At 51.2% G+C, this 21,787-nt stretch overlaps 2 protein-coding genes across 2 annotated transcripts in view; one reads left to right on the plus strand and one right to left on the minus strand.

Moving 5' to 3' along the window:
- Positions 1–6,456: 6,456 nt before the first annotated feature.
- Positions 6,457–6,931, plus strand: C15H22orf31 (chromosome 15 C22orf31 homolog; the record flags this gene model as incomplete). The annotated part of the gene is given in 2 exon segments (XM_033412834.2): positions 6,457–6,606; positions 6,609–6,931. Coding segments are annotated over 2 exon segments (468 nt in total), but the record flags the coding sequence as incomplete, so codon positions are not given.
- A 589-nt stretch (positions 6,932–7,520) lies between these two features.
- ZNRF3 (zinc and ring finger 3) overlaps positions 7,521–21,787 on the minus strand; it is a 148,678-nt gene continuing 134,411 nt past the window's right edge. The window contains exons 3-9 of the mRNA XM_004283766.4: positions 19,887–19,961; positions 19,340–19,471; positions 17,897–18,007; positions 16,839–17,006; positions 14,923–15,025; positions 12,471–14,252; positions 7,521–11,056 (exon numbers count right to left, since the gene is read on the minus strand). Of these exons, the coding sequence (XP_004283814.2) occupies positions 11,013–11,056; positions 12,471–14,252; positions 14,923–15,025; positions 16,839–17,006; positions 17,897–18,007; positions 19,340–19,471; positions 19,887–19,961 (2,415 nt within the window). The 3' untranslated portion in view covers positions 7,521–11,012. The remainder of the gene's footprint in view (positions 11,057–12,470; positions 14,253–14,922; positions 15,026–16,838; positions 17,007–17,896; positions 18,008–19,339; positions 19,472–19,886; positions 19,962–21,787) is intronic.

Genomic DNA, 21,787 nt, shown 5'->3' on the forward strand with positions numbered 1-21,787 from the left:
TAAAATAAAAAACTGTAAATAAAAACAGGACCTAGATTCCTGATTCTCCTTTAGCCTCAGGCTCATCTCAGCACTGATCCTGTCTCCCAGGTTCTGGGTCAGGCAACTAGTGATGGAAAATTCAAGAGAAGCAGTAGTTAGTCTGTTCTGATGGGGGTGAAGGGAGAAAAAGAATTTGGTTTTGAACATAACGAGTTAGCAGTGTCTGTGGGGCATCCAGGTGGCCACATCTGAGAACTCAGAGCCAGGTGAGAAGGGGCAGCAGAATGGGCAGGGCAACCTCATTTCACATACTTGGCCCATGATAGGTGTGTATTCAGTACATGTGGTCTAAATCACTAGTCCTCCGAGTTTGCATCATGGTTCAGGAATCTTTTCAAGTTCTCTCATCCAAAGTTTTTCTCTTCTCTCCTAAAACTTCTACATCACAAACCTCAGATGTGTTCCCATATGGGTGTGGAAGTTTACTTGCTTGGGTGTTAAAATAAAAACATCTTCTGAGGAAATTAAAAACAACTAAATTCCACTAGAATTTGGGGGTGGGGCATGAAGGAGGAAGATGAGAGTTCATATAAATTGGCTCAATTTCCTCTTTTCTTTAACTTTTTTTTTTTTTTTTAATTTTTGGCTGCGTTGGGTCTTCATTGCTGCACGCAGGCTTTCTCTAGTTGCGGAGAGCGGGGCTGCTCTTTGGTGAGTGTGCGGGTTTCTCATCATGGTGGCTTCTCTCCTCGCGGAGCACGGGCTCCAGGTGCGCAGACTTCAGTAGCTGCGGCGCGTGGACTCGGTAGTTGTGGCTCGCCGGCTCTAGAGCACAGGCTCAGTAGTTGTAGCGCACGGGCTTAGTTGCTTTACGGCATGAGGGATCTTCCCTGACCAGGGCTCGAACCTGTGTTCCCTGAATTGGCAGGAGGATTCTTAACCACTGCTCCACCAGGGAAGCCCGGCTCAATTTCCTCTTTATTCACTGACCCTCCGGAAGGAGAACAGGAGCTCAGAGAAATTAGAGAGAAGAGTGGTAGTAGAGGAGAGAAAGAAAGAAGAAAGATTATCGGAGCTAAAAATACATTGAGCAGAGACTGGCTAAGCATCAGAGACGGGCAGATGTGTTTCCAGACAGAAGCAGTGGTTTAGATATGTCAGGAAGAACAGCTCCAAAGGATGGGTGGAAAATAAAGGTTATTTAGACTGATCTCAGCAGAGTGAAAAAGGTTCATTGGCGAACCAAACTCAGGAACAGGACTTTCAGCAACATGGAAGCCCTATGACCTCAGCCCCAAGGTCTCTGGATCAAGTGTTGGCACCAACAATGGAAACTCTTGCCATGGTTTCAGGACCCTGGATCAAATAGAGTCTTTCCATCCTGACTTTATACTTCTGAACAACCTTCAACAGAACAACCTCTGTTAAAGACTAGTTACTTTCCTTAGTGTATCCTCAGGTACCCGCTTCCCTTTCCATCTAACAAAGCAGGGATATTCGGGACAACTTCTAAAACCAAGGGGAAATGAAGCTCCTGTAGATACATCACCTCCATAAGGTTGATGAATCTGACAAATGTTTAGTGAAGGTGGATCGTGGGAAAAGAAATGTCATGATACCCAAGTCAGATCAGAATCATCCCCTGTTTCAAGAGGCTGATTGCTTGACAGCAAGGATTTACTGTGTGGCACAGGGAACTATATTCAATATCTTGTAATAACCTATAATAGAAAAGAATCTGAAAAACTATACCTCAATTAAAAAAAAAAAAGAGGCTCATTGCTTGGTCTCATAAACCAGATGGGCACACAGCTAAGGACCTGGGATGAAGTTCCTATAAAATGTTGGGTTAAGTCACTCAGACCATGAGCAACAGGGGCTCAAGAAGGGGTCAGATGAGTGAATGGGCCATAATGTTAATAACATTAGGGACTTCCCTGCTGGTCCAGTGGTTAAGACTCCGTGCTTCCACCACAGGGGGCGTGGGTTCAATCTTTGGTTCGGGAACTAAGGTCCCGCATGCCTCACAGCACAGCCAAAAAAAACAAAAAAAAAAACCAAAAAAAACCCCAACATTAATTAGAACTTTATTTACTGAGCACTTACTCTCTGCCAGGAGCCATGCCAAGTGCTTCACATGCGTTGTCCCATTTCCTCCGCGTAGTGATCCTGGGGTAGGCACTCCTACTATCCGCATTTCACAGATGAGGCAAGTAAGGCCCAGAGATGTGAATTCACTTGCCCATTGAGAAATGGATCTGGGAGCCATCAATAGGACTTGATGTGGTCCGTGCCCAGGTGTGGTACGTGGATGGGCCAACCAGATGCAAGGCAAAGTGTCACAGCATAGCTCTGAGTGGATAAGAGCAAAGGTGGTATAGACCCTGGTTGGGTTGAGTCCAGCCTTTGTTGGTTACTAGCTTTTGGGCCTGAGGCATGGTCCTTGAGCAATTGAACCTTCAGTTTCTTTTCTTTTTAAAAAATTTTAATTAATTAATGTATTTATTTATGGCTGTGTTGGGTCTTAGTTGCAGCACGCAGGCTCTTCGTTGTGGTATGGGCTTCTCTCTAGTTGTGGTGTGTAGGTTTTCTCTCTCTAGTTGTGGCACGCGAGCTCCAGAGCACGTGGGCTCTGTAGCTTGCGGCATTCGGGCTCTCTATTTGGGGCACAAGAGCTCAGTAGTTGTGGCATGCGGGCTTAGTTGCCCCGCAGCATGTGGGACCTTAGTTCCGCAACCATGGATTGAACCCACGTCCCCTGCATTGGAAGGCAGATTCTTTACCACTGGACCACCAGGGAAGTCCCTGACCTTCAGTTTCTTCATCTATAAAGTAGGGATGGCAGCAGCACCCAAACTCATGCAGAAGACTGTTGGTAGCATTTGGTGAGATGATGTTGGTAAAGTGTTGTCTAGAACCATGTTTGGACTACAGTGAGCATTCAAATCAACACAGATTTTACTGAAATAGGAGAAATAGCACAGGCCAAATTACCCTGAGTTATTTCTAAGGAACGTGAGGCTTACTACTAGGGCAGTGTCAATTGAAGGGAGTTACACAGAAGGGAGAGAAGAATTTGATAGAACTTGAAGAGTCTGTATCAGCTGCCATCTGTGTGAACAGCTCTGTGCTAGAAGGAGACAGTGAGTGCTTCTTGAGTCAAAGGCCTAGGAAAGTAAATACATTTGAGTGTCTGGAAAGAGGTGGTGTGGGAAAGCCAACCTCAAGATGGGGAAGGAGAGAAGGAAAGCAGAAGAGCAGCTCCATGTGCCATTCTTGCCCTTCTGTCCCTGCCACGCAGAGTAAAGGCAGACTGTAGCCCCAGGGCCCGGTGGCACTTCTCCAGGGTTCACTGGCTTTGAAAGGATGCCTGCCTGCCCAGTCTCCAGACGTTTGCAGACCCTTCCCAAAGACAAACCCTTTCCAATGCCCAGCTCTAAAACTGACCGACCTCTCGAGAGGTGAGGCCAGAGCTTGCCACTGAATTAACCCCACTGTCCTCCCAAGCATCTGTGGGTCCAGATGCCGGTGGCCTGGTGGTGGTTCCACGGTGGCCTGCGGTGCGGTCTGCCTGCGACTTTGATTCACTCCAGGGACAAAAAAAATCAAACAGGCAACGCATGTGATTCCAGGAACTCCTGCCAGACTCATACTCTGTTTTTCCACCATTTCGCTCTCCTCCCCCCGGAGAGGGAGCCTCCTTTGGCATTCTGTACATGAAAAATCAAAACCACCAACAGGGCAGGCACCTGATAAGGAGATAGGCATTGCCCAAGAGTTCCCAGGGAGAGGCGTCTTTGTTCTTGTTTCAAGCCCTTGACACTGCTAACAGCTCTAATTACTGCATTTGCCATGGGATGTAAAATAAAACCGCATTCCAGAAACCACGTATTCTCCCCCGAGAGAGACATGCGGGCAGAGGTGCCCAGGGCTGCAGGAACGTGTTCTTTCATTTCTGGTCCCTAGCCTTGGCAGCTATTCTGAGAACTTAACAGTACCTCCTTTATGTGCACGGAGAAGGGCCCTTTCGCACCTGTAAGGATGTATCTCGCTACCTGTATCCACAGATCTGGTCTGCATATTTGACTACATTGCGTGCAAAGTGTGCTTCTTAAGAATGTCAGAACCTTCAAAATTCACCCGCGCCATATTGGGGAAAATGAGGGCTTGAGAAGTTCCTGAGGCTGTAAGCACAAGAAAATAGAACTTCTTCCAACATAATTTAATTATAAAAATCTGATGATGTAACACCCACCCACACCCACATCACAAACCAGAGTGACATCACAAATACTAGAGATAATGGTTCAAAACTGCATGAGAGGCAAAATCTAAACAAACAGCAATTTGCCCATACGTGACTGAGGCAGAGAAAGACGGGTGATAGAAATATTAAAACAAAACAAAAAAACAGAGAAAAGGGAAAAGAAAATACATATTTCTTCCCCCTACTAAGCTAACTAAAATAAAATTTAAGGCAACCGAAATATGGTAAGGTGATTTTATTTTATTATAGATGACATTTCTTAGAAAGCCAGGTCTCTTTAAGTGTGTGATTCTAATCTATCCAAATTGTTCTCTTGTTCTTGGCTGGTCCCAAGAAATGGAGGCCAGCATCATTTACATTGTGCTTTTGCCTTTTTAGACCCCAGAGTATATTTCCCTGCTTAGCAGCTTTTCTTGGCTCATGGCAGTCTGGTTAGAAAGTGATTTCAGGGCTTGGCACGATTTTACCTGCTGTCATTTCTGGGTTGCAGCATAGTTGAGGAGTGGCTACAGCTCCTATAGGAAGCTTGAGCGATCCCATCTCCCATTCCTTTCCTGCCATGGGTTCCCTTAGCTTTCCAGGGGACAGAAATGGTCTTTAATTCCTTATAAATGCTCTCTGACCCTCCCTCAGCTTCCAGCCCAAGCACGCTATGTTCTCTGAGAACCTGACCATCACTGTGACCTTGTGAAGTTCTACTGCTTCCCTACTTGGTACAAAAGGTTTTGGTGTGCAGGAGAGAGGTTGTGCAGAAAGATTTCTAAGAGCTGTGTGGAAGGAATGGTCTATAAAAAGATGTTAATACTTTACCTCCAAAGTAGACCTTCTAGTCTCTGCTTGAGAATTGGCCTTTTTTATTCCTTTTCTCCCCCTTATAATTCTAGCATCCAATCTCTGTGAGATGAGATCCCAGCAACCCCACCTATGGACTCTGACAGTCTATCTTATGAACACCAGGCTTCAGGACTGCTATGTGGACTCGCCAGCTCTCACCAACATCTGGACAACCAGAAAGTGTGCAAAGCAGAACATCAATGCTCCCGTACCAGGTACCACCTCTTCTTGGGAAGTTGTAAAGAACCCATTAATTGCCAGTTCCTTCTCCCTGGTTAGACTTTTGCTCAGGCGACAACTGAAGGAGAAATGCTGCCCAGTACCACGCAAGTTTGGAGATGCGAAACCCTCAAAGAGATTAAAGTCCAAGGACGATTCAGCAATGAAAGCCGCCCAGTGGGGCGGGATAAGAAACTCCATCAGTTCCAACAGCAAGTGGCCAGTGGGGCAGTGGCCAGGTTCACCCAGGCACAGGAGGCCTGCAGGAGGCGTCAATGAGGTAGGTGATGGCTGGTGGTGGAGAAAATGTGATGGGGTGGGGAGAAGGAAAGGTAAGCTAGGGCTTCATGCCAAGAGAAGGAAACCCTGAAGTTAAAGACAGGATTGTGGGGGGTCAGGATGGGGGTGGGGGCGTGATTTAGTGGAGAGAGGACAGATCTGGGGTCATGCATATTTCTCCTTTGCTCAGTTTGAGAGGAGGATAAAGTGGCTTTCAGAAGTGGAGACAAAAGAAACTTGACTTGAAGCAAAAATGAGGATGGGAAAGGCTCAGATGCACATGCTTGAACCCCAGAGCTGAGCCACAGACCTGGTCATGAACGTCCACATGGAGAACTTGGCGCCCAGAGGCCTGATCTGAGTCCAGCTCCGTTAGTCCACGGTGGCCAGCAGAGCTCAGAATGCACCCTGGAGCTAGGTGGTCAGTGTTCAAATCCCAGCTCTGACCGTAATTGAGGGGGACCGTGGGCTCAGTCTCTTTCTACCTTGGTTTTTGTCATCTATAAGATGTGGAGAAACAGCCCTCCCCTCACAGGGTTTCATGAGGATGAAATGAGTTAATGCATGCAAAGGGCTTTTGAGCAGAGCCTGGCACAGAGTAGATGTTTAGGGTCCTGGGTGGCACTCAGTAGGTAACAGCCGTGGTCCACCTTCTGGCTGTGTGGCCTTGGGCAAACCCATTCCAATTTCCTTGCTTTTAAAGCTGTCTCCTGCTGACCTTACAGGGCTGTGGGGAAACACTCGCAGTGGTATCCCTGAAGGAATTCGGTAAACTAGAACATGCTAGACAAATGTTGGTTGTGGCTGTAACCAAGACTTGGGGACACAAATCCCAGATAATTATCCTGAGCTCCCTTCTCAAGTTTTAGCTTTGACTTCTCTGCTTTCTTCCTGGCTACAGTAAAGAAAGTTCAAAGGAGAAAAAAGGAACACTCTGCCAAGATCTTGAGAGCAGATATGCTGAACATGTGGCTGCCTCCCAAGTGCTACCCCGGGACATTGGGACAGTGTCCTGGAAGGGCCGAGCCTCACCTCACTTCCGGAAACCAGGAAGAGACAGCAGCTGTCGGAGGATGCATTAACCACCCATGGCCTCTGCACAGAGGGCCACTGGGCTCTGCACCACACGGTGGTGGAGCCAATGCTGTGGAACCCTTCAGGGACCCCCGAGAGGTACACTTAGGAGCTGGGCAAGGCCATCAAAACAAAGCCCTGGGAGGCTCTTTGCAGCCAGGCTGCCACCCCTGAAGGTGCTCAGAAGGACCCACTGCCAGGCAGGAAGAGGCCAGAGGTCCACGAGGAGCATGCTCCCAAGAAATGGCCCAAGTCAAAGAGCGAGAAATAGGGACAGGAGCTCACAGGATTAGGGTATTCTCTGCTAAATGTCCGAAGAATAAACACCACTTTGCACCTTCCACGCGATCTCAGAGCACTTTACAGATCAGTGACTACCCTCCCCGGGAAACAAGACAGATGGGTATGAGATTCACTTTAGACTCGGGGCCCCTCTCCACCTTCATGATTTGGTCATTTCCAGGCTGGATGCTTAAGCTTTTTTCCTACAAGTCCCTTTTCCTTAAAGAGGGGCTGGAGGGCCTCAGTCTTCCAGATAGGAAAAGGCTTAGCAGATGAAGTCGATGGTTATACCCAGTTTACGGTCCCTATGTTCAAAAAGTGGACTGCTGGGATTGACCACCATTCCCCCCATAGGGCTGAGGAGAAAACCTATCACCACCTCAGAGACATAATCTCAAACGCTGTCTCTCAGATACTTGCCCAGACACCACCTGGATCCCCAATAACCTGAACTCTGTGTTAACAGGAGAGGAAATTACACAGATGCTCCCATGAGCGAGCGGATGTTATTAGGCACTGCTTCACGCAGACCTCTCCTTTGTGGAATCTGTAGACCTTTACCAAATAGAGCAATGACAATATATAACGTACTTGATAAAATTGTATTTTTTTTTTACAGTCATTTGTACAATTTGTTACAAAACCATAGAAGACTACAACTTGTTTTAAATCATTTTTGGTCGGCAAATATGTAAAATCTGTGTGCAATTATCATGTATTTACAGGGCCTTATGTTAGTCATTTTCAATGATTATTCCAACGTCACACTCTCAACATAAGACATGGCTTAAGATAAATATATTAGTAAATAAATATTCTGAGAACATATTTCCATAAATGAAATGTGCTGCTATACATATACAGAATATACATAAGTTGTTTTCTAGCCTTTAAAACATTTTTTTTTTTAATGGTAATGTTGGAGAAGGAGCCCTTAGACCACTTTATTACAAAATCTTTACAGCAAAGTCTTTACAAAATATCTTTTAAGTGCTATGGGAGAAATTTTTAAAAAAACATTTTAAAATAGTGCCTTGTTAGACCAACACAATAGAGTTTATATAAAGAATAGAAAAAGGCAGTTCTGTTTAAAAAATAATACTCTTGATTAGTAATTATTTTTTAGACCTCATTTTAAAAGCATTAGTCCTGCATGAACTTTGAGTAGGAACTAGCAGCACATAAGGGAGGGTGTGAGTGGTGGACAGCAGAGTGGTGGACGTGTCATAAAACGGCGTGGGTTAGGGTTAGGGTTAGGGTTAGGGTTAGGGAGAGGCAAAGAGACGGAGAGTTAAGGCCAGCATCCTGGGGCTGTGTCTACTACAAAGAGGTACCTGGTGGACCAGAACTCCCAACCCCCCATTTTTAACTGGTTCTAGCACTCTTCAGTCTACATGGCTGTCCTACACCCAAGGCTGAGCCACGGGACCACACCCAACAGTCACATTCCTGCGCGCGTGTGTGTTTGTGTGTGTGTCTCTCTCAATGGAAGATGTGATGCTCCCAGTTTCCATAGCTATGTAACTCCCACATGCCACTGAGAGGCCACCAAGAAAAGGTACTTGTCATCATTATTGGAGTCTTACGACTTCAAAGAAGACATTTCTTTTGATTTGAATGGTGAGGCGATATAGTTGGTCACCATACTCTGGTGACCCAACACAAATTTAAGACAACGGCTGAGGTTTAAAGCCTGAAAGTTTCACTTTTCTGTTTCTACCACCCTATAAACTATGAAAATTAAATGTGGTTTTTTTGGCCATCTGTAGTTACTGCTCTTTCAAATGAAAATTGGACTCATTTATTTTAATAAGCCCAGTTGAAGCCACATGCTCTCCTCATCTATTTATTGCTTAAGGCTGCTGAGGAGTGGTTTTCCAGCCAGGGCTAAAGAAAGCCACTTTGGGGGTATGATTTCAGACAAGGAAGATAATATGCACTCAAAGGCATTAAAAACAAACAAACAAACACAAAGCCACAAACGAACAAACAAAATCTCAACAATGAGAAGCTGCTTTGTGTAGTTCATGTTAGAAGCCATACCCCCCACCCCTTCCCTAAAATCACAAGATGCAAGCTGCTGTCCTCAGCAGCTGCTACTCCTGGCCCGAGGAATAAAGGCGGCCCAGATCACGTGTCACGGGGCTCAGGCATTTCGCACACCCTCGCCAACAGGTGTGCTGGGCACAGGCGGTGCTGGGGGTGGGGGGTGGGGGCAGCCCCCAAGGGACTGCACCTCAGAGGCTGGATGACAAATCTCACCACAGTGAGCTCCTTAATGGCAAACGGCTCAATCGTTTGATGCTGGAATTTCTGACAAATCCTGGCTGGAAGTAAGTAAATTTCCTCATCACAGGCTGGGGTTTTTAAGAAAAAGGGATTCAGTAAGATTCTCATTCAAAACGTTGTGATGTGGACCCTGGGCTGACCTTCCCTGGGCCTGACTGGAGAAGAGCCGTCACAGTCCCCTGGCAGCCCAGGGTGGGTCTCTGCTTCCCCACCTACAGGGGGCCAGGACTCAAGGTTCCTATTCAGCAAATGAGCATTTCAGATGACAACAAACACCTGCTGAATAAATGAATAAACAGAAGTGACCAGAAGAGTTAGCGAACACAAGAGCTAATGTGATTAGTTTCTTCTAAAAAAATTTTTTAATAACAAGAAATACATTGGACAAAAAGGATAACGATCCCTGATCTGAAATAGCTTTAAATAGATTCTCCCTTTTAAAATGGAAACTTTTAAAAAATGGTTTGGGTTTTTAAACTCTTCTTCCCTCTTAAAACAACAACAGCAACAACAAACAACAAAAGGTTGGAACAATATATAAAAACCTACCCTTTGGGTCTAAACTATCTGATAGTCTCTTTCACTCTGTCTCATGGAGAATCAATACAGAATAGTGCATTAGGTAGAAAGGATAGTAGACATTTACAGGCGAGATGAGCAATTTCAGCCACGAGGCAGAGGGCTGAACAACCCTGAAGCAATGGGATGGGAAACGTTGTCATTCAAAGGGAGCTCAGACCCTATCGGGTCCCGGCGACGCGCACCCAGGAAGGCAGCCCAACGCCGGAAGCAGCCGGGGTGTGTGTGGCCGGGCACACACGGACGCATGCGCACAGGTCCGCTCCGGGGCGCCCTCCATCCCACCTCTCCCACAGCTGGGGTAGACACCAAGGCTGCAAAACCACGTAGATTCCTCCTGGGTGTCTCTCCCCACACACCCCGTCGAGCCATCTCTGCAGCCAGTGGCAGGAAGCCCAAAATCAGGACTGTAAACTCTGTCCTAGTTAGGACGATGACCAGAGGGGACAGACTGAGGACACTACGCAGAATCGTCCCTGTCACCCTGGGGCTTACGTAGCAATGGCTTGTCCCGGCTCCGCAGTGCTGCAGACCTTCCACCCGACCCCAAGCTGTTTCCATCAGCTGCCTGAAGGTGCAGGCTGGAGAGGCATGGCTTCCGAGAAGGCCTGACATTTTGTATGTTGGGATTTGCCACGAGAAAGTAAGAGGCAGCATTGCATTGTTCCTCAGAGTTTGTACCCATATCAACTAGCTTTACTTCAAGTTTCTGGTTCATTTTCTAAGGCAGGTGTAGCCCTGAGCTTTTCAAAGGCCTGAGCTCCCTCCAGGGAGACAACAGTATCTACACATGATGTGGTTCAATTACTGCAGCAGTGATTTTTTTTTCAGCAAAAGTTGGCGGTTAGGGTTCTTTAAAATATATATTTAAATAACTTTTTACATTTACATATAATATCTTAAAAAACAAAGCAGAGAAGTCAATCCCACACACCTCGAACCCCAAGCACACACACTTTACAAAACAGAAGAGTAACATGTTATCAAGAGGCAAAAGACTAAGAGAATTTTGTCTGTTGGTTTGTTAATTGGGAGGAGGGGTTGCCACACGTGGCTCACATTTTGGGTTGAGGAGGGCTCTCTTTATTACCACTTTTGTGTTTGTCAAAGCTAAAAAAATCTTTTTTTTTTCTTTTTTTTTCTGTAGGAAGTCAGAGTTTGGAATCTCCATACAGTTCCCATTTCCACGGAAGAGTTCCATCTGAGCTCAGGCTCCAGGGCCTCCACTGTCGGCCAGGCGAGATCTTGGTCCTGGGAGAGAAAGAACAATCGTCAGGGGAGGGGGCCAGGCCCGCAGGCTTTGGGCACCACATGCAGGGACGAGGCAAGGGACCTGGGGGCCCATCCCAGCGTGTGGTGGGCTCTCAGAAGTGACAGCTCTGGATGCTGGATGGACTGTGTATATGGTAAAGGGCTGAAGTGGAGCCCCCTTTCTGAGGGCACGGAGGCCTTCTAGGGAGCCGGCCTCCCACATTGGGCTGTGCAGAGCCTTCTGGAAACCCTTAGGCAGCATGAAAACACAATGTACAAAAGATGTGCCTTGGGCCCTGTTGCAGGCACTGGGAAGACCCCCATTGCGGAGCTCCCACACCTCACAACAAAGTAATTTCAGATTGTGAAAACCTGGGAAGTAAACAGAGGGTGTGAGAGTGAGCTCGGAGGGGGCTGGAGGCCGGCTCTTAACCCAAGATCTGCAGGAGAGAAGCGGTAGAGAGGCCTGGAGGCTGGAATGAACCTGGCACGTTGGAGGAACAGGACGGGGGCAAGGCGGCTGACATCATGAAGAAGGAGGGATGCGGGAGGAGGTTGGGCGGGGGCGGCAGGGCCTGATCATACAGACCTGGGTGAGGGGTTTACATTTCTAAAATTTGGAAGGTAATGGCAAGTCAGTGAAGAGTTTTCTGGTATAAAGACAGACTTATGTTTTAAAAAAGACGACTCTGGCACCCACGTGGAACAGAAGGCAAGACTGGCCACAGGAGACCAGTCAGAAGGCTACTGCCCTCACCCTAGAGAGAGGAAATAGGCCTGGCTGCGGACAGCAGGCGGGGAGCAGAGCAGATCCACGTGGGGTTTACTTTGGAGTTGGAATTGTCCCAGTGCTATTCAAAGGTGCTAGACTGCACACTGTTCACTACTGAAGACAAAAGGTTTGGCAACTTTATCACAATTTGATGATGTCTGCTGAATCTAATAATAAAAAATCTGGACTTGGGTTTTGCATGTCTTTTGCTAAGTTTCATTTTTCTGGGGATTCAATTTTCTGGACCAGGGGAAAACCAGCACATGTGGTTCTCACAGACAGGCTGAGAAGCCCAGGACACTGATGCATGAGGGGCAGGGCAGGCTCAGGGCTGGGGCCTGGGCTTTTGGCCTGAGCATCTGGGTAGGGAGCCTTGGAGAAGGGGGTGCAGAGGGAGGAACTCGAGACACTGCTGTGGCAGGATCAAGCGGGATGCTTCTGCAGCATCTGGGGGAGAGAGCTCATGGAAGCAGAGGGCCAGCAGGTCTGGAGCCCAGAGGAAGGGCTGGATTGGGGAGTAACACTTGGAAATCATCAGGTACGGATGCTGTTTAAAGCCAAGGGCACCAAGAAAGTCACTCAGAAAGTGACTGTGTGGAGAGAAGACCCAGATCCTGGCCTACCGTCACCGCCCGCTCTCACCTGCAGCCTCAGTGGCTGTGGCACTGGAGTCCTGAGTGTCCTGGGGGGCACTGGGGAAGCTGGCCCCAGGGGCCCCCACATCCTCTGGAGGGCAGGGAAGTGACAGCGGTGCCCTGGCCGGGCAGCACGGAACCCGCTCTTCTTGCTGGGCTGCTCCCAAGCCTCTGTGGGGCCACAGGGCATCCGGACCTGGCAGTGTCCCACCCCAGGGGCTGAGGCCCCGGGTCCCTTGGCATTCAGAGGGCAAGCCCAAGTCACAGTCCACATCCTCCGGAATGATGGGGATGCGCTGGCTCAGGTCCCGGGCCCCGGGGTGGCAGCTGGGCGGGAGCTCCTGGGCCAGCGTGTACTGCACACGTACCGAGCAGTCCTCGGTGTAGCGGCCGCCACCCCCGCCCCCGCCCCCGCCATGGACCACCTGCTTCTCTTCATAGAAGCAGCAGGGCAGGCCCTCATACTTCACCCCATCTGTCCTGGGCAAGTGGTCCGGGTGAAGGCCATAGGGGCCCTGGGAGCTCCCCGGCTGTGACTCCCCACCCTGGGGGCCGCAGCCCTCACAGGGCGGGGGGCCCAGGAACAAGATGCCGCCCCCAGCCGCTCCCGCTCCAGGGTCTGGGGCGGGGGTCTGGGGCTCACAGCAGCAGGCACACATCGGCCCCTCCCGGGCCCCCTTCCAGGTCCTCCTGAGGTCCGGGGCGGCCCCGGGAGAGGCCTCGAGCCCCCCTTCTGAGGTAGAGCTGTTGGGCCCCCGGGGCTCCAGGGAGGAGCTACTGCTGTAGTTCATCTCCAGGCTGCAGGTGGACAGCTGGTCCCCCGAGGGAGAGGCGGGCCCGGGCCAGGGCTCTCCCCGCCCCGCACCTGGGCCTCGGGCCGCAGCCAGGACCTCCTCGGGGGGCGGGGAGCCCTCGAGGCGCACCACGGGCCCCCGGCCTGAGCCCCCCATGTCTCCGGCGCGACAGGGGCTGCGGCTGCGGTAGACGAAGGGGTCGTAGTCGCTGCTGAGAGAGCTGCGGAAGGTGGAGCAGCTCCCGTACACGCCCTGGTTGCTGACCTCCGTGCAGTCCACCACCGAGTCGCTGGAGGAGCAGCGGCACTGGCCCGAGCTGCCGCTGCTGCTGCTGCTGTCGCTGCCCGGGCCGTCGGCCAGGTAGCCGCTGCACACCGAGCGGTGGCCGTGGTAGCAGCTGAAGCTGGACGCGCTGCCGCTCTCCAGGTGCGAGGCCGGGGCCGCGTGCACCGCGGGGGCGAAGAGCAGGCCGCTGCTGCTGCCGCCGCCGCCGCCGCCGCCGCCGCCCGGGGGGAAGGCCCGAGCCGGCCCCCCAGGGGTGAGGCCGGGAGGGGGCTGCCCCTCCTGCTCGGGGTAGCTGAGGCCCCGGAAGTAGTAGTGCTGGTACATGGTCTCGTACTGGGAGAAGCAAGCTGCCTTGGAGAAGCTGCGGCCGCCGAACTTGGGCCTGCGGAAGGGGGGGGCCGGCGAGTAAGGCCGGTGCTCCAGGCCGCAGCGGTGAGGGGCCAGGCTGTGGTCCAGATGGAGGGGCGGGTAGCCGCGGATGTAGGCGGGGGTCTGCGGCGGGAAGAGGCCCTGCTCCCCGCGCCGGTCCACGGTCAGCAGCGTGACAGGGTTCCCGTGGGCGTCCATGCTCGTCCTCGTGGGGTAGGCGGGGATGGCGCTGGCCCTGTGTACGCGGCCGGGGTAGTGCACCGGCAAGATCACCCTCTGCTGCCGGCCGCGCGCCAGGCTGCCGGTCTCCAAGCACACGGCGCTCGGGTTTCCCTTTTGTTCTGGGGAGAGGCGGAGGAAACGCGGTCAGGGGGGCGTGCACGCTGGGGCCAAGGGCTCAAGGGGCGGATGCGGGCAGAGACTGAGGCGGCCGGCGCCAAGGTGCCCAGTCTCACGACCATGGCCCATTCTAAGCTGTCGCCAAACCTGGCCACGCGGGTAGAGGCCTCCTGCTTCTCCACTCGAAAGGTGGTCACTCCTGTCAGGGTCCATCTCCCACCTCCCAGCTGCTCTGCACGGCATAAGGCTCGAGAGAGCAACAGGGACACGGAGGGGAAAGGCATTTTCCCTCTTGGGAGAACAGCTATACCTGGAGGGCACCCTGCCTTCTGGGCCCTCATCCACCACCACAGGGAGGCAGCAGCAGCATCACAACCCCGAGGTACCAGGCACAGCAAGCGTCACCACTGTCATCCCGCTGAAGAGATTGTGGGCCCAGGGCCTGGAGAGGCCGGGTGCCTGGCCCAAGGTCAGGAAGCCAGTTCATGTCAAAGCCAGAACCCAGACTCAGGGTGATTCTTCAGAGGCCTCCAAACCCCAAGCCCCCACGCCTCCAAGTCCAGGTGGCAATGCTGCGGTGGTTTGCTCGCTCCCCAGCACGTGTCCTGCTCCTGCTAGGTACTCGGTAAAGACAGTGACACTCCAGCAACAACAGAGGCAGCGGAGAATTACCTATGATGTTGTGTCGACAGTGGGGGCAGGTGTGGTGCTGCAGCAGCCACGGGTCCACGCACTTCCTGTGAAAGCGGTGAGTACAGGGGATGACCCGCAGCTCCTGGGAGGGAGAGAGGACACACAGCCTGAAGGAAGGGCACAGGCAGAGGGCGGTGCTGTCTTCAGCCCTGCAGTGTTTCTTCCCGTGGACCAAGGAGCCCAGTTCACTGTGGCAGTGCCCAGAGGCTCCCCCTCCCCATCTCTAGCTACAAGTGGGCTCCGTTCCCTGGAGTCAGGGCCCACACATGGGTTCTAGGGAGAAAGACACGGACCATCAGCCAGCTCCAACCACGGTGCTTGGTGTTGAGGGAGGAAGCCAGCTCCCTTCTTGTGAGGAGGGCACTCACACCCACGCCACATATAAGGGACCGCCAGAGCTGTATGCTAGTGCAAATGGTGAGCCTGGGGGTATGGAAGGGTGGCTAGATACACCCCAAAACCTTCTGCACTTCTGGGATGGTGGCTGGCTCCAGATACCCAAAATGGGGTGGGTAGAAAGGAAGATGCCCAGGACTCATGATTGACAGGTGGGGCAGCAAGGGGGCAAAGTTCTCCCGTCCTCCCCTTCACTGGACCCTCAGCACTCACCTGGGGGCACACAGTTAATAACAAAGCACCCAACGTGGAGAGGAGGTAATGGGGTTCTGAGGCAGGCAGAACCACCTCTAAAGTTCCTGAGCCCAAAGCACCCTCCAGACTTGCTAATTTTACTTTGATTTTCCATTCTCTGACCAGCTCAATGCAGTAACATTCAAACACCTAAGGCTGTGCCTGACCGTGGCAAGAGTCCTACCTGGATTTTCTCGTGTAACCTTTGTGATCACCTGGAGTACAGGTCAGTCTCGGGCCCATATCACAAGCATAGGCACAGAGAATAAAGTCACTTGCCCAAGATCACAAAGCTAGAACCCTCCTGGGCCCAGATGAGAACTCAAGCAGTCTGCAGGTAGAGACCATGTGAGACTATTCATCTGGAGGCCTCTGCAAAACCTCTTTTTTCATCCAACAGTCTACACAGCAGCGGGACACTTTCATCAAAGGGGCATCAAATGCCTGCAACTAATTCTGAAGTGGTTTGCTCCCCACTCCCCAAAATGTGTGTGTATATGCACGCCTCTATCCAGAAGGAGATGAAGCAAATGTGGCAAAATGTTAACAATGGGTGATTCTAGATGAATGATCCAGCATTCATTGTCTGATTCTTGCAACTTTTCTGAAAGTTTTAAAATTTCAGAAAAAAGCTAGAAGGAAAAAGGGGACATCACATCCCTTGTCTCTCTTTCTTTCTTTTTTTTTTGCGGTACGCGGGCCTCTCACTGTTGTGGCCTCTCCCGTTGCGGAGCACAGGCTCCGGACGCACAGGCTCAGCAGCCATGGCTCATGGGCCCAGTCGCTCCGCGGCATGTGGGATCTTCCCGGACCGGGTCACGAACCTGCGTCCCCTGCATCGGCAGGCGGACTCTCAACCACTGTGCCACCAGGGAAGCCCCCCTTGTCTCTTTATAAGTAAAAACGTAAACGTTCCATACGGCTTTGTAAGAGAGGTTTGTATCAAGTCAAGCGCCAGAGTTTTCAGAAGAGCAATTCTGAAATTAAGTGTAAATGTTCTTACAACTAGACGTTTTCTGGCCCATTATATATTTCTGATCAACTTCCGAAATCACCTATGTTCAGCTCGGTCCCCTGGAGAGAGTGTCTGTGTATGTGGCCACCTGCTTCCGGGGGGCGGGGGGGAAGAGCAGTTTGAAGGTCTCAGGACGTCTCCTGGAGACCTAGGCAGCTCGGCCCTTCCCCTGTGGGAAAAGCCCTTCCCCTTCCATCTGCAGGCCTGTCTACCTCATCCCCACCAGGACTGGCCCCGCCTCTGCCGTTACCTCTCCATCGATGTACTTCTCCAGGCAGATGGCACAGTCGGACGTGGAGCTGCTGCTGAGCGTGTCCAGGGCCCCGCAGCTCCCCTCCCGGCGCCCCTTGCTCTTGGAGTTGAACTTCCTGGTTTCCATCTTCTCCAGGGCCTGCACGGCCAGTCTGTTCATGGAATTCTGCACAGCAGAACGTGGTCCATGTTAGGGTCTGGGACATGTTAACAGCACTAGTCACCCCTGGGGCCATGGTCGGCCAAACACTAGTCTCCATCAGGCCAGGACAGACTTCTGAGAAATCACTAAAGATTCAGAGGCCACGGCACAAGAGCACAGATCTTCTAGACTCCCAAGTGTCCACCACATCGGTCTAAGCAGCAGTACCAGCAGAGGTCTACTCTAATTATTTGGCCAACTCTGCTCTGTGCTAAGGGTTCCTTCCTTCATTGGAGAACGTTCTGAGGGCAAATGAGACCATGCATTGGGGTGCCCAGCACTTAGCAAACCAGACACGCTCGACAAACATCAGCTGCTGCTCCGTCGCTGATGGCCACCCATCCTCCAGAGAAGTCAGCGCCCAGTCCACCGTCTCTCGCTGTGGACATCACACTGCTACACCTCTGAGAGTCTAGATTCCCGAGTATCCTCCCATTGCCCTCTACCCCCAATCCTTCCTTCCTACAAGCACATCGCCTGGAGAGCTTGGTAGATGCAGAGTCGGATGAAGCAGGTCTGAGGTGGGGCCTGAGATTCTGAGTTTCTGCCAAGCTCCCAGGTGATGCTGATGCTGCTGGTCCCCAGATCATATTTGAGGAGCAGGGCTCTAGGGGTCCAGGTTGACATTTAAACATTTCTTTGGAAAAACCCCCGGCTGGAAACGGCCCCAGGGCTTGGCCTTTGTAGGACTGGCCCTTTCAGAACAGAGACGACACAGTGCTATAAGCTTTGCTCTGCTTTTTCTCCATCTTTGCTGGTTCTAGGCCGCTGGGGACAGGCTGCAGGGCTCAGGACCAGGTCTGCGCCGGCAAAGGGGCCGCAGGGATGAACGCTCACAGGCTGCTCTGCGTTACCTGACTGCGTCGCTGCTTCAGCTTGATTTTGACAAGGAGGATGAGGCAGACCAAGGAGACCACGACAAAGAAGGCCAGGAAGATCCCCATATCAAAGTATTCCGTGGGTTGCTGGAACAGAACACGGACACAGTGAGTCACAGGGGATTGGCACACGGGCTGGGCCAGCCCTGGTCGGGAGAAGGATGGGGCCACCGGGCTGCATTTCCCCTCCTTTGCAGGGCACATGTGGGGTTCTGCTAAGACACACACAGTGTGCTATCCAGGCCCAGGTAGTGCCCCACAGCGTGGCCCGGGGAGGCCGCAGCGGTCTCAGCCAGGCCTCCTAACAGCCAGGAGAACTCTGTTCACAGAGCCTCACTCCCTGCAGAATAGCGCAAAGTTCGCCGTAACCGGTAGGAGAGGCCCTTCCAAATAAACACAAATATCACATTTATGGGACAAAAGAGTGAGTGTCATGTTTTGAGGGAACCGTGATTACTAACCATATAATTAATGGTTTACAACAACTCAGAAAATTGTATGCTGCTTCCACAAATATCAGCTTCCACTACAATGAGTCATATTTACCAAAGCGCCCTTTTTTCCTTTAAAAAGCAGCCAGCAAGTCAGTTCTTTTGCAAACTCCCTCCAGTTTTAGTTCTTACCTTTTCCTCATGGCACACTGCCTCCTAAAACCTTAAAGTTACCTCATCTGGGACGTGTTTAGCCAACAGGAATGGAGTTTTGCTAATTGAATGCTATGGGTATCCGGATATTTTGTGCAAAAGACCCATCCTCTATGTGAATATTCCAGTATTCATGAGGAGGAAATAAACCATCTGTGGGGCACCTGTCCTAGGTTCCTAGAATCTTCAGTCTGAGGTTGGGCAAAAGATGCCAGCAGTGTCCCTTTAATACACCTAAGAGAAGCCTAAAAAATGAAGCTATTCATTAACCACCTGGAAGTCGTGAGCCCCAATCCCTGTTGAAAGCTTACTTTTCCAGAATCAAATACAAGTTAGGGGGTTTCAGTAATGCATTTGCCCCATAGGAAGAAGGAAGCACAGGCTTTATCCTCTAGTCTAGGCCAGACGGAAGGAGGGAGATACAGGAAGCTGAGTGCAGGGTGTCCTTCCCTTCAATGCTCCTCAGTTAGCCTTTCACAGGGAGATGGGACAGAAGAGAAAAAAGGATAGGAGTTTACCCAGAGGGGATGCCAGGTGGAAGAGACATTTGGTCACAAATCACCTATCTCTGGAAGGACTTTTCAAATCCCCTCTAGAGGAGCCGGGTGAAATTTCTCCCTGGCCTCCAGCCTTAAGTCTGATCTAAACCTGCAGGAACCTGGGGCGCATCAGCATTGTAGACGGAAAGAAGGTAGGAGCAAAAGGCCAAAGCCCAAAGGGGATTAAGGCACAGGCGGCAGCAGGGAAGGTGGCGGCGTGGCCAGCGGAGGCTCACTCGAGGAGGGCGGTGCTGGATCCTTGCTCGAGCCACTTTCTGCTTGTTGACAATGTTCATCAGCTTGATGGCGTCTGCGCCCTTCACGTACACCACTGGCCTCTTGAGTGGGTCTTCTGACCCCTGGTTTAGCTAAGGAAGGAGAGGAGGTCCTGGTTAGAAGACGTAATTACTTCAAGAAGCAGGAGAGAGAAAGAAAGGCTGGAGGAAAAGAACACGAGATACCCTTTTGGAAATCCTCAAACTCCTCAAGCATCGTAGGCTTGGAGCTCCCAGAAGGACGAGGCTGAGGATGATGCCCCTTTTAGGATGGAGCGGGACCCCAGAAGGGCCTTTGAAAATGCCTCACCAACCCTCAGCTTCTTGGCTCTTACCCCTCTTGATACACTTGCCTTGGAGTATGATGTGCAAACACGGATAACTAACAAGGGCAGACAAGTGCAAGGGCCCTGAGGATGAGGGTGACACAACCGTGAGAAGCCAGGCTAAGTAAAGGAGGTGCTTCTCTCAGGGACACTGCAGCATTGGCCTGGCCCGAGGAGCTTACCTGGTCGATAGCTTCTGGGTTTTCAGACACATCGAAGATGACTGCGGTGGCTCCCCGCTGCACGGCTCGCTTGGCCTGGCAGAGTGAAAAAGAGCAGGTTGGCACCCTGGTCCTTACCTTTCTGAAGCTGGCCTTGGAAATCAGACCTGTATTCGAATGCAGAATCTGACAGTCACCAACTAATGTGACTGGGTGAGTTACTAACTTTCCTAAGCCTCAACTTGCCCATCTGTTTAAAAAAAGGGGGGGTGGGGAGTGGGCAACAGCACCTTGTACAGTTATCCTGGGAACCAAATGAGTTAGAAATGGTGAAAATAAACAGCTGGGTACTCGATTAACCTTTGTCTCCCTATCCAGCCTAAACCTTAAAATCAAACTACAAACCAATAACCTTCCCAGTCAGCATAAAGGTATTGGTTTCAGTATTTTCTGCTATGAACACAGGGCCACTGGCAGCTAAAGCAAATGCCTTTGGTCCTTCTCTTGCGGTCCTGCTTCCTCCCCACATCATCCAGCACCGCAGTTAGAGGAACGTACTGAATATTTCCGAAGGAATCTCAAAACGGTCAATTTTAATAAGTGACATAAACTAAAGACCTTTGGACATGCTGTCGGGGGAAAAGCTACGAGAAATAATTGTAAATGGGGATTTGGAGCAGTTGGCTGCCAAACCTGGCTGCACATCAAAAACCACTTGGGAAGTCTGTAAAGCAGATTTCCTGGCTCAAACCACAGAGACTGATTCAGCAGGGCTGGAGTAAGGCCCAGGAAACTGAGTTCTGAAGCTTTTCCGAGGGATTCTGATGATTCAACCACTTGGGGAACTACTGATCAAAGATGAGATTAGAACGTTTTAGGGACAAATGAGAAGGGGTGGGATTCTCTTTTGGAGGAAAGGATTCCTTTCCACCCCAGTGAACCTTCTAATTTCATGTCCAGCTAAGGGAACAACGGGTAGAAGCTGAGGAAGAACAAGACGTAAGACATAATCCTTGCTTATAGGAACCTGAATCTCGTTAGGGAAGCGAGACACCTCTAACGGGTGGGGGGAGAGCTCAAAACAAAAACCAAAGCCCCTATAAGATGGGCAAATGATGGCTAGTACTCAGAGGTCAAGAAAGTCTCTGTGAGCCAGAGTGCTTGAGAAAGAATAAAATCTGAATTCCTTCCCCACAGGAAAGCAACACTGAGCCTTAGACCAGAATGTGGCTAGAGCAATAGCTCCATCAGCCACCAGAGGGCGGCCTTACCTCACACCTTCTACAACAAGACAGCTCCCTGTACTTGGTACTAAATAAGCAGGACGGTGGATTGTCAGGGATGCAGCAAAGTCCTCCGCAACTGAACAAGCTCAGACACCTGAGTGCTGTGCTGCAGAAGCTGTCCTTGTTCTGCTGGGGACCCTTTCCTGTTGAACTGAGATTCGATGTATTTAGTCTGCTCTGCCGCTTGCCTGTCCCACCCCGTTTCCCCACCAGCACGCTGCATCAGGAGGGGCCCCTGGGCGCGGTCTCCAGCTCTGCCGGACAAGCTGCCAGTGGTGGGCAAGTCAGAGTCTCTTTCAGCCCCAGCCTCAGTTTCCCCATCTGTAAAAGGAGGAGGGAGCCTGTGTCATGAGGACTAGGGTCCCTTCCAGTTTGCAGTCTTGGCCACTCAAGGAGGCAAGGGACTGTCCAGAGTGACGCAGAAAGAGCTGCAACAGCTGTCACTTGCCTCCAGCAAGAGAGGACATGATGGCCCAGTGAGAAGGTTCGGGGCCAGGTGGTGTCACTTTCCTCCATAAAGCTCTTTAGGGGCACAGACCCCTTTGCCTGAGGTCAACAAGCCCTCGGGGGCTCCAGAGTTAACTAACAGCAAGTGGGTGCCAGTCTCAGGGGGTAGCCCAGCCGTGTTCACAAATT

This window comes from Orcinus orca, chromosome 15 (assembly GCF_937001465.1).
Source record: "Orcinus orca chromosome 15, mOrcOrc1.1, whole genome shotgun sequence".
Lineage (NCBI taxonomy): Eukaryota > Metazoa > Chordata > Mammalia > Artiodactyla > Delphinidae > Orcinus > Orcinus orca.